Here is a 13,564-nt window from a genome sequence, read left to right on the forward strand (position 1 = left end):
AGGGGCTCCTCCCCACGCAGCCATGGGAAACCCCTCGTTCCCTCTTCTTCCCCCAGTTCTGACCTGGATCAGGGAAGCCGGGAAAGCACAGCATGGCAGAGCTGCAGGCATCGTCAGGAAAACAGACGCCCAGAGGAGCCAAAATGCACCTAGGAGCCTTTCAACTCCACTCCCCGCGCTTTCTCTGCTATACTGGCTGCCATTCGGGCTTATTTTCAAGGCCAGGTGGGATACTGGTTTAGCTAGTGCCTGGAGAGAGCTGAGCAGCAGGCACGAGTGAGATGGAGACCCCAGCAACCACCGTTGGCTCAGGAATTCTCTGAGGAGGACACATCAGGCTGAACAATCTAAGGTTTCTAGAAGGCAGGCAGGCATTGAGGAAAGATAGCCCGTGTGTGTGTGTGTGTGATGGGATGGTGGTGGTAAGATTTCAAGAAGTAGTGAAACCAGACAAGCTGGAGCTAGCGCCCCCACTCCCACCTGTATGACTGAAGGCCAAAGCTCTCTTACCTGTGACTCAGGGCTGCCATCCTGCAGCCTCAGCTGGGCTCAATAGAGTATATAGCACCGAGTTTGGCACACAGTAGTGCCTCAACCAAAAAGCCAGTTCCGTGAGGGTGAAAAATTTGTTTTATTAATGGCTGTATCCTCAGACCTAAAACCATGCCTGACACATAGTAGGGATCCAACGAATATTTGTTGAATAAATGAACGAACTACTGGTGTTTGTGTGTTGTGGTTTTGTTTTGCCTTTTTTTTTTTTTTTTTTTTTTTTAAGTTTGTCTTCAGGGACAAGACACCGTCGAATCCTCATTTGGAGAGATTATAGCTTTTCTCCAAGTGGTCTCCACTGACACCACCACTATCATCAATGACTTGTTACAAAATGCACGTTCCTGGGCACATTCCAGAACTGCTTAATCAGAATGGGAGCAATCTGGGACTCTATAATAGCAAAAGCCCCCTCCCCAGTTCTTACGCACATGAAAGTTGCAGAACTACAGGATTAGAATTTGAGGGCAGGAAGACACCAGCTGTTTCTCTGCAATCTGAACGTTCCGAATGAGGAAACTGAGTCCAAGAGAGGAGAAAGGGACCTGCCCGTGTCTCCCAGGTGGTCCAGGCTGGGGACAAAAAGTTCGAATCTGGGCCCACCCCGGCCGACTAGCCCAGACCTCCAGCATCTGCCGGGCTAGCCAGCCGGGAATGGGAGCCTTCGGGGTGGGCCACCAGCTCCCGGGCCGCTTTCAACCTGGGGAACGGAGGCGGTGGGTGCGTCGTCATTGGCCAGGGCGCGGCGGGCGCCTCCCCATTGGCCGGGCGGAGCCCTCCGCCCCCGGCCGGGGCGGCCTTGCCATTTGGCCCCTCCCTCGCCTATAAGGCGGGGGCCGGCGGGGCCGTGGGAGCGCGCGGGAGCGCACCGCGGGGCGCGGCCAACGCTGGGACGCGGCGCTCGGAGGGACGCTGCCGGCGCCCATGGCGTTCGCGCTGCTGCGGCCAGTCGGCGCGCACGTGCTGTACCCAGACGTGCGGCTGCTAAGCGAGGACGAGGAGAACCGCAGTGAGAGCGACGCGTCGGACCAGTCGTTCGGCTGCTGCGAGGGCCTGGAGGCGGCGCGGCGCGGCCCGGGCCCCGGGGGCGGGCGGCGGGCGGGCGGCGGCGCGGGCCCCGTGGTGGTGGTGCGACAGCGGCAGGCGGCCAACGCGCGGGAGCGGGACCGCACTCAGAGCGTGAACACGGCCTTTACGGCGCTGCGCACGCTCATCCCCACCGAGCCGGTGGACCGCAAGCTGTCCAAGATCGAGACGCTGCGCCTGGCATCCAGCTACATCGCGCACCTGGCCAACGTGCTGCTGCTGGGCGACTCGGCCGACGACGGGCAGCCGTGCTTCCGCGCCGCCGGCAGTGCCAAGAGCGCCGTCCCCACCGCCGCCGACGGCGGCCGCCAGCCGCGCTCCATCTGCACCTTCTGTCTCAGCAACCAGCGCAAGGGGGTGAGTGTGCTGCGTCCCTCACTGCGACCACTGGGTCGGGGTAGGCGGGGGACGTTGCCTCTCCGGGAAGTGGCCCCAACTAGGCCAGGGGAAAGCGACGTGGAATTCGTGCTGGGTGCGGCTCCCCAACCCCAGGGTCTGGTGTGGAACAGAACCACTGACTTAATGTCCTGTCCCCCAAACAGAAAGGATGCAGGAAAACCCAGAGTTCGGGTCTGATTTAACTGCTCAGTGTGGGATATCCCCTCCAACGAAAGGTGTGCTGGTACTTCCTTCCTGCTGGGAAGACGGCATGAGGACGGAATAACAAAGTCCATCTTTTATTGAGTCTTCCTCTGTGCTGATGCGCTCCACATCCACTTTTTTGCCTTCACAAGAATCCCTTCAGGCAGGTAGTTTTTCTGCCCATTTTATCCTCATGAGGATCTGAGCATCAGAGATGGAATCACCTGCCCATATTTACTCAGCTGGGAAGCCGGGGTGCTCGCCCTAGGTTTGCCCGGTGTGTGTTGCCCCCACCTTGAAGTAACTGTCCCCTGTCCTGAGATCTAACACAAGAGCAGGAGACTGAGAAGAAAGGAGGCCACAAACCCCCAACCGAGAGCCTGAGGTTCCCAGCGGATGAGCAGTCGGAGTGAAGAAGGGGCCCCCTGAGAGCCCCCAGCCCCCCAAAGGACATGGTGTTGGGAGAGGGCACTCTTGGCTCAGCTGGAGGGAGCTGGTGTGCAGCTCCTGCAATGTGTCCTGGGCAAGGAAGTGGACCAGGCTGGTAGGGGTGGGCGGGGGCTGTGTGGCAGCAGAGGTGGCCTCTAGGCTGAAACCTTGCCCAGGCCCCAAGGAACCTACTTCATCCCCAGACCCTGTGCCTTTCTGGCCTGGGCTTTTCCGACAGTAAAGAAGCCTGTCTAACAACTTGTATTCCAGCAGCTACCATTTGCATCAGGGGAAACTGAGCATGAGAGAGTACTGACTTTTGGTGGTCAAGTGGAAGGGCATGGGGAATTGGAGTTAGGCCCCTGACTCCCTGCTGTTTGGTTCTCACAGCTCCCCGTGGTACCTTGCTCCACCCTGTTCTGCGGAGGCCTCTGCATCTTGGCCTGAGACCACCCTCTCTCTGGTTCATCAGACATCCAACCTGCTTTCTCAACACTTGGCTGCCTCAGTTGCCCTGAATCCGTCTTCTTAGCCTCAGGCTTGTACCCTCTCCATGGTCCCTGCTGCTCCCAGCTGTGGGCCCATCAGTGCCCCAGGCTGGGCTGAGAAGCCAGGAGTGGGCCTTTAAGGCTTCCTGGGATGGGAAGACCTGAAGGGGCCCTCAGGGATACTCCCTGACTGCCTTTCACCCATTCATTCCAGTTAGCAACCCTTAGCTACCCGACAGCTGCCTGCTGTTGGCTCTGAGAACCCCAGAGAAGCAGGTTATAGGTCCCTACCCATCCACCAGTCAGGACCTGACAGTGCAGCCCCAGGGTCAGGGCAGGAAGATGAAGATGAGGATGCTGTGGTCTGATGGTGGGGGAGGGGAAGCACAAAGGGATTCTCAGAGCCCAGAGGAAGCCCCCAACCCAGGGTGAGTGCTGACAGGGTTTCTGTGTCACATTTCTGAAGGATGCTTTAGAACAGGGACAGGCCGATGGAAAGGGTGTTCTAGGATTGGGGCATACAGCAAGAGCTGAGGCCTAGAGAAGGAAGAGGGAAGAGGCTAAAAGTGGCGGGAGTGCAGAGGGGGAGCACAATGGCCAGTAACAGCAGTGACAGCAGCCTTCATGAGCACTGATCTGTGCTAAGCACTTTTGATGAGTTATCATTAAAATCCTGCAACAGCCAAGAATGAGGCGCTGCGGTTATCCCCACTTGCTTAGAGGAGCTGACAGTGGCGCAGAGACACACAGTCAGTGATGGAACCAGGATTCAAACTCAGGCCTGCCTGGTTGAGACAGGGTGTTGGGATAGGTTACAGGGGGAAGTCCCTGTAACTGTCATGTGTCCACCCCCACAGCAGGCAGGCTGGGGGACTTCTCTGTAGGTCTCAGGCCTGTCCCACAGCTCACAGGGGACTCCCCTGGGCCTGGCTGCTTCCCTGGGATCTGTCTATGGGACCAAGAACCCAGCCAAATTTGGCTATAGAAACAATGCTGTCAACCCCATGGTTTCCTCTGGGAATAGGCGAGAGGGGCGATCCTGGCCAGCTATGGCCCCTTGAGGACTCTGCTGGAAGAAAACTGGCTGTCTTGGGGAGCTCTTGTTCCCTTCTGAGCTTTGGGGGGCCAGAGAGCTTTAAGACCCAACACCCTGTTCCTTTACCCTGAGCCACCACCTCCCTCCCATCCTGGCCAGTCTGGAATTGGGGTTGCCATGGAAACAGTTCCCTGTACCATCTTTCTGTTGAAGGAGGGGTTAGGTGTGGCCCTCTGTGGTAGAATTAGCAAGTGGGAGGTGGAACTGGGGTTCTTGTCTCTGCCCTGCTTTCCCTTTGTCACCTGGGGGTGAGGATCGGACAGGATCATCTTGTAAGGCTCTCCCCTGTTGGTATACCCAGAGGGTAGCTGGGACCAGGAGGCACTCTCAGTAGATGATGCTGATAGTAATACTTACGAACATTTACTATATTCCCAACACTGTACCAAGGCTTTACCTAGATTAGCCTGTGTAATCCTATGTTAGCTTGTGTGATCCTATAAACTAACTCCCCTTTACGGGGGGGAAACTGAGGCTCAGTGAGATGAAATCACTTGCCTGAGGTGCAGTAGTTGGCCCTTGGCAAAGTAGGGATCGAAGCCTAGGTCCATCTCACTTAAACCCAACTCCTAACCATGGTGCTTCCTGAAGACCCTTGGTGCTAAGTTCCTAAGGGACAAACAAACTGGGGTCTTGTGAGGACTTCTTTTTTTTTTTTTTTTTGAGACGGAGTCTCGCTCTGTCGCCCAGGCTGGAGTACAATGGCATGATCTCAGCTCACTGCAGCCACTGCCTTCCGGGTTCAAGCAGTTCTCCTGCCCCAGCCTCCCAAGTAGCTGGGATTACAGGCGCCGGCCACCACACCTGGCTAATTTTTTGTATTTTTAGTAGAGATGGGGTTTCGCCATGTTTGGCCAGGCTGGTCTCGAACTCCTGGCCTCACGTGATCTGCCTGCCTCGGCCTCCCAAAGTGCTGGGATTACAGGCATGAGCCACCGTACCCGGCTGTCAGGACCTCTTCTAAGCACACTTAGCAGCTTACACAGCTGCATTCACATTCGACTGTACCTTGAGATGGCAAGTAAAATCATTTTGTCCCCATTTCGTAGATGAAGAAACCGAGGTTCAGGGAGGTGAACAGTCCCAGCATTCTTCTGGGACCCCAGGTCTCCACGTGACCTCTAGACTTGGGGTGGAAGGGGGCAGCTCTCCCTGTCCCTGAGGACTTAAAGAGTAAAAGAGGGGAGAGCCAGTTTTCTAATTCAACCTTAATATTGCACCCCCTCCCCATCTGCCCTTCTCAACCACTCCTGCCAGAGTTTGTCTGAGAAGCCCAAGCCCCAGGCTCTGCTGGGACTGTGGCCTCAGCCCTCAAAATAGCCCTGCCTGTGAGTGAACATGTTGTCCCTGGGTTGCAAGAGCCTCGAGGGAGGTTGGGCTCGCATCTGGATGGATCTGCCCCAACCTGGACCTGGGAGTGGAGGGGGCAGGGGGCAGAGCTCCCAGATGGTCAGCTGTTTCTCTAAGTGGGCTGAGAAAGCTGCCTGTTCCATCATCATCTAGCCAGGCTCAGGGCAATGAGCATTTACAGTGGGATTTCAGACACTGTCGTGTCCTGGAAACAAGACAGATTGTTGGACAACATAGATTTCTAGCCCAGCTCTTTTACAACTGGCTGGGTGCCTCTGGGCCAGTCACTCAGTGGCTGGAGGCCTCAAAAGAGGGGGTGCTGTAACATCTGTGACCTCTCTGGCTTATGGTGAGGATGAAACACATGTGTCCAGTCTGAAAATATCAATGAGAAGAGCTGGTAGAGACAGCCCCTGTAGGGACTGATGATTTCAGGGACTGCCACCATTAGCCCATCTTCCAATGGCTGCCACTTAATTCAAGCAGCATTGATTGGTGCCTGCTCCAAGTCAGGTCCCGGTCCAAGAGAGCCCAGGCTGGAAATGGGACCACAGAGTGAAGAAATCCTTTTCCCTACCATTCCCTGAGATCCCAGTCCAGATGGTGGGACAAAGGAGAGACCCTGCCTTGTCCTTCTGAGATTCATCCCCATGGAATGTCCCCAGAAAGACAGGAAGTGCTAGGCAATTTAGGAACTGAGAAACCTTTCCAGGGAGACAAGACCTGAGAGCACATTCCTGGCAAGGGGGACGCCCTGAAGGAAGTCAAGGAGGCCAGAAATCCAGTCCCCTTTTGAAGGTGGAAGAATGAGCCACTAGGCATGCAGTCAGGCAGGGGGAAGACCACTGTGGGCTGTGCTGGTTTTGCCCATGTAAAATACTATGCTTTAAAATGTATTGGATCTTTTTTTTTTAAGCAACAGATCATATGGGAAAGAAATGGAAAAGGTAAAAAAGTATATAGTGTGAATACAAAAATTAGCCAAGCGTGGTGGTGGTCACCTGTAGTCCCAGCTACTTGGGAGGATGAGGCAGAAGAATCACTTGAACCCAGGAGGCGGAGGTTGCAGTGAGCTGAGATTGTGCCACTGCACTCCAGCCTGGCCACAGCAAGACTCTGTCTCAAAAAAAAGTATAGCATGAGAGAGCCTCCCTCCCATCCTCTCTCCATCATCAAATTCCTCTCTGAAGAAACCCACTCACAATTTCCCACGTGCACTTCTCTCCAGCAATCACAGCACACAAGCGCATTCAGCCTGCCCCTTGCTTTTGTCCTTAAACATTGTCATTTGGCAGCAGTCCGTATCAGTCCATAAAAGGTTTCTTCTGCTTTCTGCTGCAGAGAACTTGATCGTGTGGCTGAACTGTGATTTATTTATCAGGATCCCTGTTGGTGGATACAGAGGTTAGTGTTCACACTGGCCTAATCGAACCTCCTTATACTCTTTCTCCCCCTCTGCAGGGTGGCCGTCGTGACCTGGGGGGCAGCTGCTTGAAGGTGAGGGGGGTGGCCCCCCTTCGAGGGCCGCGGAGATGAGCCTGGACCCTGGAGAAGGAGGCCAGGAGCCAGCCACTGGCTGTACAGGGAAGGAGACCCCAGGAGCCGAGCCCACCCCTTCTTTGTGTGGGGACCAGGGGACCATGGCCTGGGTCCAGGACACTCTGGGCAGGGCCCTCGGGACATCTCCACCCGATCCTGGAGAACTGTGAGGATCCATTCAGCCTGCCCAGCTCTGGCTGGTCAGAGACAAGGCAGAACTTTTGGAAAAACAGACTGTTGGTGACAGAGGGTATATGTGTGTGTCTGTGCGTGAGTGTGAGTGTCTGTGATAGAGAGAATTGGTGAGTTTAAAATAAAAGCTATTTTTAAATAAAAGACGTCGTTCTGAGATGAGGAGGGGCCTGTGGACATCGGAGGTCAGAGGTGGGCCCTCCCCTGGACTTAGAGAGAGGCACAGATGTTCCAGGGGCTGCCCTGAGCCCTGGAGGGGTGGGGCTGGGGAAGACAGGCAGAGCCCCCTCTCCACGAGCCACAACCAAACTTTCCTCAGTCTGCTATTTATCAGATGTTCTTAACAACTGTTAGGTGTCTGGTATGGTTGGTAAAGAAATCTTAATTTTATTTATTTTTGAATAAGGACTGTGTTCATTTCATTCACACGGTTCAAAATTCAGAAGGTACCAGAGGATATGTGTTGAAAAGTCTCCCTGCCCCTGTCCTCCGGCCACCAGCTCTCCTCTCTGCAAGCAGCCTAGGGCACCAGTTTCCTGTGATGTCCCATTCGCTATGAATGATCAGGCAAATACACAAATGACAGCACCTCGTACACACTTTCAGCTCCTTTTTTTCCTTAATCTAACTTGGTATCATCCCAAATCAGTACCTAAAGGGTATTTCATTTCTTTCTGAGCTGCTTATTATTCCATTTTGTGAACGTGCCATCCTTCAATCCCTCTTTGATGCTATCACCAACAAGGCATGTGGTTTTCCACAGGTGCAAATGAGTGCATGCTAAAGGGGAATATTCCTACCGCTGTGTTATCTGAAATGACTTAGAAGACCAATGACACCCAGAGGCACATGGCAGGGTGATACGGTGACACCCTGAGTCCGTCCACCTTTGAAGCCCAGTGCAGCCCCTTCCCTGCCCTGGAGATGATCCAGGTGGAAAGCCAGCACCTGTTATCCCGATTACATTCCCAGGAGCCCTGGGAGGTGAAGGCTGGTGTCTCCCCCATTGTAGACACAGCAGAGACAGCGATGGGTACAGCTGATCAGTGCAGCTAGGAGTTCTTTGCTCTCTCAGGCTGGGGCTGTGTCCCTGTGAGGTGAGGATCAGAGAAGCTTGAGAGGCCTGAGGGTGAGAGAGCCAGGGAAAGGCCAGGGCAGCCAGGCAGCCACCCTCTCCTCAGTAAGGTGCATTCATATGCCTATCTCAACAGTTTATTTATTTAACAACACTTTTATTTTTAATTTATTTTTTTAAAGACAAGGTCTCATATGCTGTCCAGGCTGGTCTCAAACTCCTGAGCTCAAGTGATCCATTTCATGTTTACTGACTGAAGTCTGGCCCCAGAGTCCACATTCCTATCCCCTCTGTTCTGCCTCTAACCATTCCCCTGCATTTGACCCTCTGAGCCTGAATTGTGGCTCCCGTTTTGCAAATTGACAAACAGATTGCCAATACCCTCTGTGTGCCAGGCATTGTGCCAGACGCCACAGGAATGAGCCCGACCAACCTGGTCTTCCTCACAGATGAAAACCGAGGCCTGGGGAGATCAAGGGAGTTGTGGAATTGCCAGTCCCTAGGCTGGAGCAGGCCATGAAACCACCACACTTAACTCCTTTGGTGTGAGAAGTAGAGGAAGGAGGGCCCCGGGGGGCCAGGGTCCCCCACCCAGGAGAGCTTTCCAAGCACCCTCTACCTCACTTCCCTGCTGTTCCAGGGACACTGGCGTGGTTATCCTGTGTCCCAGCGCGGCTGTGCTTCCCCCTTCGGGAACTGATTAGGAAAGCACATTGCTCTCCCTGCGCCTACCCTGGCCAGGTATAGCCAGCCTCTGGCAAAGCCACAGGAAAAGGACTGTGGCCTTGTCAATGGCAGGAAACCTGGGAGTGGGGGCAGAGCACTTGGGTGCTCTGGCTAGAGGCCCACTCCGCCACCAGATTTGCTGGGTGACCCCGGAGACGTTGCTTGACCCCTCTGGGCCTCCCTGGCTCAATCTCTAACTAGTAAGAGCAGCTAGAACAGAAAGAGAAGTATTTGTTTTGCTTTGTGAGATAGTTTTTACTATACCCTGTTTGCATTGGTAAGTAATCCAAGTTGTATCAAATGGTATGCAGTGAAAAGTACAGACCTCCCTCAGGCCCCTCCCCAGAGGCAGCTTCCTGAGTGTCCTTCCAGAAAGCTTCTATACTGATTACTGTTTCTGAAAAAAAAAATTTATAGGTTTCTCTGCCTGTGTTTTCATTGTAAAATAAATGCAAAATGCTACAAGACTCTAGAAATATCACTCATCCCAAAGACAACCACAGTGAAGACTATAATCCCACCAAGTTTTGTTTTGTTTGAGACAGGGTCTCACTCTGTCACCCAGGCTGGAGTGCAGTGGCACGATCATAGCTCGCTGCAGCCTTAACCTCCTGTCCTCAAGTGATCCTCCACCTCAGCCTGCGGAGTAGCTGGAAATACAGGCATATGCCACCAGGCCCGGCTAATTTTATTTATTTGTTTATTTTGTAGAGACAGGTTCTTAACTATGTTGCACAGGCTGGTCTCCAGCTTCTGGGCTCAAGCGATATGCCTCAGCCTCCCAAAGTGCTGGGATTATAGGCGTGAGCCACTGCGCCCAGCTCTGCAGCATTTTCGTTAAACACGCACACATACACAACACAATCATTTAAACCATGCTAAGTTTACACTTTTTTTTTTGAGATGGATCTCACTCTGTCACCCAGGCTGGAGTGCAGTGGTGTGATCTCGGCTCACTGCAACCTCCACCTCCTGGGTTCAAGCGATTCTCCTGCCTCAGCCTCCCAAGTAGCTGGGAGTACAGATTGTGCACCACCACACCTGGCTAATTTTTGTATTTTTAGTAAAGATGGGGTTTCACCATATTGGCCAGGCTGCTCTCGAACTCCTGACCTCAGGTGATCCATCTGTCTCAGCCTCCCAAAGTGCTGGGATTACAGGCATAAGTTATTGCACCCAGCCAAGTTTACACTTTTTATGGAAGTATAAGACACATTCAGGAAAGTGCACAGGGTGTACTTGAAATCAATGGGTTTTCACAAGCTGAGCACACCTGTATACCCAGCATGGAGATCAAGAAATGCAATTCACAGCTTCCCAGGAGCCAGCCCCTCTTGCACGTCTACCCATACTGGGTCTTTCCCTTGTAAAGACACAAAAAAGAATAAACTGACAATAAGTATTCTCTCCCAGCCAGCCAGCTCCAGTCCTTAGAGGCAATTACCATGTTCAGGTAACCAGGATCCTATGGATTCCTGCAGAGATGGTCTGCATATATAGGCAAGTTACATAGATACTGTTTTTCCATACAAGTGGTAGCATTTTGCACACTCCTCTCTGCACTTGGATTTTTTTTTCTTAACCATACTTCTTGGAGACCCCAGTTGCTCACAGAGCTGTTGCATACCTTTTTGTAGCTGCATGGTACTCCATTATGCATATTTTGCAGCTTGCTATCTTCCTGGTAATGGACAGTTAATGCCCATGAGCCTTTGTGAGCTGCAAGGTCAGCCCACACACGTGACCGGGGAGAAGCACCGGTGTGGTCTGCATATATAGGCATCTCCTCTGGGGAACATTTTTTAGCATTGTCCACTCCCCCAGCATGCCCATCACCTCCAGGATGGTCCAGGCCAGCCAAGCTTCTCCAGGCCAACTTGCAGCCAGAGGAGTCAAGCTGCTCAGGGAAAAGAAATCCAGGACTGAAGGGGTTGGAATGACCAACTCAGCCAGGCCACCTTGGACCCCAAAGGGATACACTCTCCCCCCAAGTGTTGACACAGGAAGCGTCAGCACGAGAATAATCTCAGAGTTCATTTCACAACGGAGAAAGTGAGACAAGACAGAAGGCAACCTGCCTGTGGTTCCCCAGCAGGTCCTTGGCCCCGCTGAGACACCAAGAACCCAAATCTCCCTCCTTGCCAGGCAGGGCTCTCTTCTCTGACGCCACAATTATGGGCAGGAAGGCCTCAGAGGTCACCCATGGCAACCTGAAGCTCAGAGAAGAGCGGTGATGGGCCACAGTTGCACAGCATCTGGAGCTGAGCAGGGCTGAGAACACAGGGCCTCTTCCTCCAGCCCTGGGCACCCACAGCACTTCAGGTTCCCCTCATTGTCCCAGGCCACTTCCATTTTATGGGGCTTTTATTAGTTTAAAAAATAAAGCACTACAAAACAGAGTGCTGAAGACTATGGCATATTTGGTAAGTTAACTTTTTTTTTTGAGACATGGTCACACCCTGTCACCCAGGCTGGAGTGCAGGTAGCACAATCACGGCTCACTGCTGCCTCCAGCTCCTGGGGTCAGGTAATCCTAGCACCTCAGCCTCCTGAGTAGCTGGGACTACAGGTGTGCACCACCATGCCCAGCTAATTTTTTATTTTGGGGGGGTTTCACCATGTTGCCCAGGCTGGTCTCAAATTCCTGGGCTCAAGCAATCCTCCAGCCTCAGCCTCCCAAAGTGCTGGGATTACAGGTGTGAGCCACTGTGCCTGGCCTGGCAAGTTAACTCTTAACTACCTCCACACAGCCAGGAGCATGATGCGTTATTAGAAACATTGGTTCGTGGGATGTGCATATGAAGATGGATGTCTTTGTTCAACCCCATCTGTGTCTCTTATGACTGTATATTTTACCTTGTGTAGTTGTGATATCAAGTCTAGACCTGAACAGGTAAATGCAATGCATGACTTTGAACTGGATCCTGTACTGCAGAGGGGAAAATGTGACAGGCGACCTTCTTGGTAGAGTTGACAATTTTTTTTTTTTTTTGAGACATGGTCACACAAAATTAGGATATGAAGAATAGATTAAGGTATTGCATCAAAGTTAAATTTTCTATATTTGCTAACAGCACCCTGATTGTGTCAGAGGATATCCTTGTGCTTAAGAAATACATCCTAGGCCGGGCATGGTGGCTCAACTTGTAATCCCAGCACTCTGGGAGGCCAAGGCGGGCAGATCACCTGAGGTCAGGAGTTCGAGACCAGCCTGGCCAACGTGGTGAAACTCTGTGGTGGTGGACACCTGTAATCCTAGCTACTCGGGAGGCTGAGGCAGAATTGCTCGAACCCGGGAGGCAGAGGTTTCAGTGAGCCAAGATCACACCATTGCCCTCCAGCCTGGGTGAAAGAGCGAGACTCCATCTCAAAAAAAAAAAAAAAAAAAAGAAAGAAAAAAGAAATACATCCTCAAGTACTATTAAGGAGGAGAGAAGTATGACGTGGGTAACGTGCTCTCTCAAATGGTTCAGAAGAAAAATAAATAATATGTGTGTGAGAGAAAAGGATGGAGTAAATATGACAAACTTAAAATGAGGTGGATCTGCGTACAGGGTATATGAGAGTTCCCCACACCACTTTGGTCACTTCTCTGCATGTTGTAAATGATTGTAAAATGAAAAGTTAAAAAGAAGTTGGGATCTTGGCCTGCTGTGATGCGAGGCCTGCCAAATGGTGTCCCGGCCCCCTCTGATGCACCCTGGCTGTAGCTTATCCAACAGAGGATGGAAAATATCCCCAGTGGACCCAGGTGTCTCTGCTCATGACTCTCAGGCCCCTGTGCCCCTTAGGAGGCTAAGGTGGTCCCAGCCCCCGAGCCTCCTGCCACCATGATTTATGTCCCTGTGAGCCTCAGCAGCTGTGAGCACAGGTCCCACTGGGCAGCCGGCTGGCGGGGCTGGCGTTTGCTTCCCAGCGTGTCTAATCCAGACCAGATTTGCAGACCCCACGGGCCTGGGATAGAGCTCCCAGGGGGCTAGGGTCAGAGGGCAGGCCAGCAGGGCCTGGAAACCAGGGAGGCACTAAGGATGAACAGGCTGTAGATAGGAGACCTAGCCTATTCTAGGTTGGCCACTGCTCCTGTGTGACCCAGGGTGGGCGTCTGCCCCTCTCTGGCCCTTGCTTTTCCTCACGTCAGCGCAGCCGGCAACTTTGTCAGCTGGGACAGACTGGCCTTGTGGGAGGGAAAGCTGGTAAAATCTAGGAGTTGTTTTTTTCTGAATGGCTTGGAAAAATGCCTGACTCTTTTGAGGACCTACTACGTGTCAGATCTAGGCTATGCACTTTTCATAAAATAAATACAGCTTCGCGGGGGGCAGTGGCTCATGCCTATAATCACAGCTCTTTGGAAGGTGGAGAAGGGCAGATCACTTGAGGCCAGGAGTTTGAGACCAGCCTGGCCAACATGGCGAAAATCCACCTCTGCTAAAAATACAAAAATTAGCTAAG

General features: G+C 52.8%; 1 protein-coding gene across 3 annotated transcripts; it reads left to right on the forward strand.

The window, feature by feature from the left end:
• Positions 1 to 1,407: 1,407 nt before the first annotated feature.
• TCF15 (transcription factor 15) lies at positions 1,408 to 7,458 on the forward strand. 3 transcript variants are annotated; one of them, XM_030915252.1, is made up of 2 exons: positions 1,408 to 1,995; positions 7,045 to 7,458. In XM_030915252.1, exons 1-2 carry the CDS (start codon positions 1,477 to 1,479, stop codon positions 7,117 to 7,119), a joined length of 594 nt encoding a protein of 197 aa, XP_030771112.1. In that variant the 5' UTR covers positions 1,408 to 1,476; the 3' UTR covers positions 7,120 to 7,458. The 3 variants fall into 3 exon arrangements, with proteins under 3 accessions (XP_030771112.1, XP_030771113.1, XP_030771114.1); XM_030915253.1 differs by lacking the exon at positions 7,045 to 7,458 and adding an exon at positions 3,040 to 3,111; XM_030915254.1 differs by lacking the exon at positions 7,045 to 7,458 and adding an exon at positions 2,181 to 2,239.
• Positions 7,459 to 13,564: the final 6,106 nt, after the last annotated feature.

Source organism: Rhinopithecus roxellana, chromosome 13 (genome assembly GCF_007565055.1).
Source record: "Rhinopithecus roxellana isolate Shanxi Qingling chromosome 13, ASM756505v1, whole genome shotgun sequence".
NCBI classification, from domain to species: domain Eukaryota; kingdom Metazoa; phylum Chordata; class Mammalia; order Primates; family Cercopithecidae; genus Rhinopithecus; species Rhinopithecus roxellana.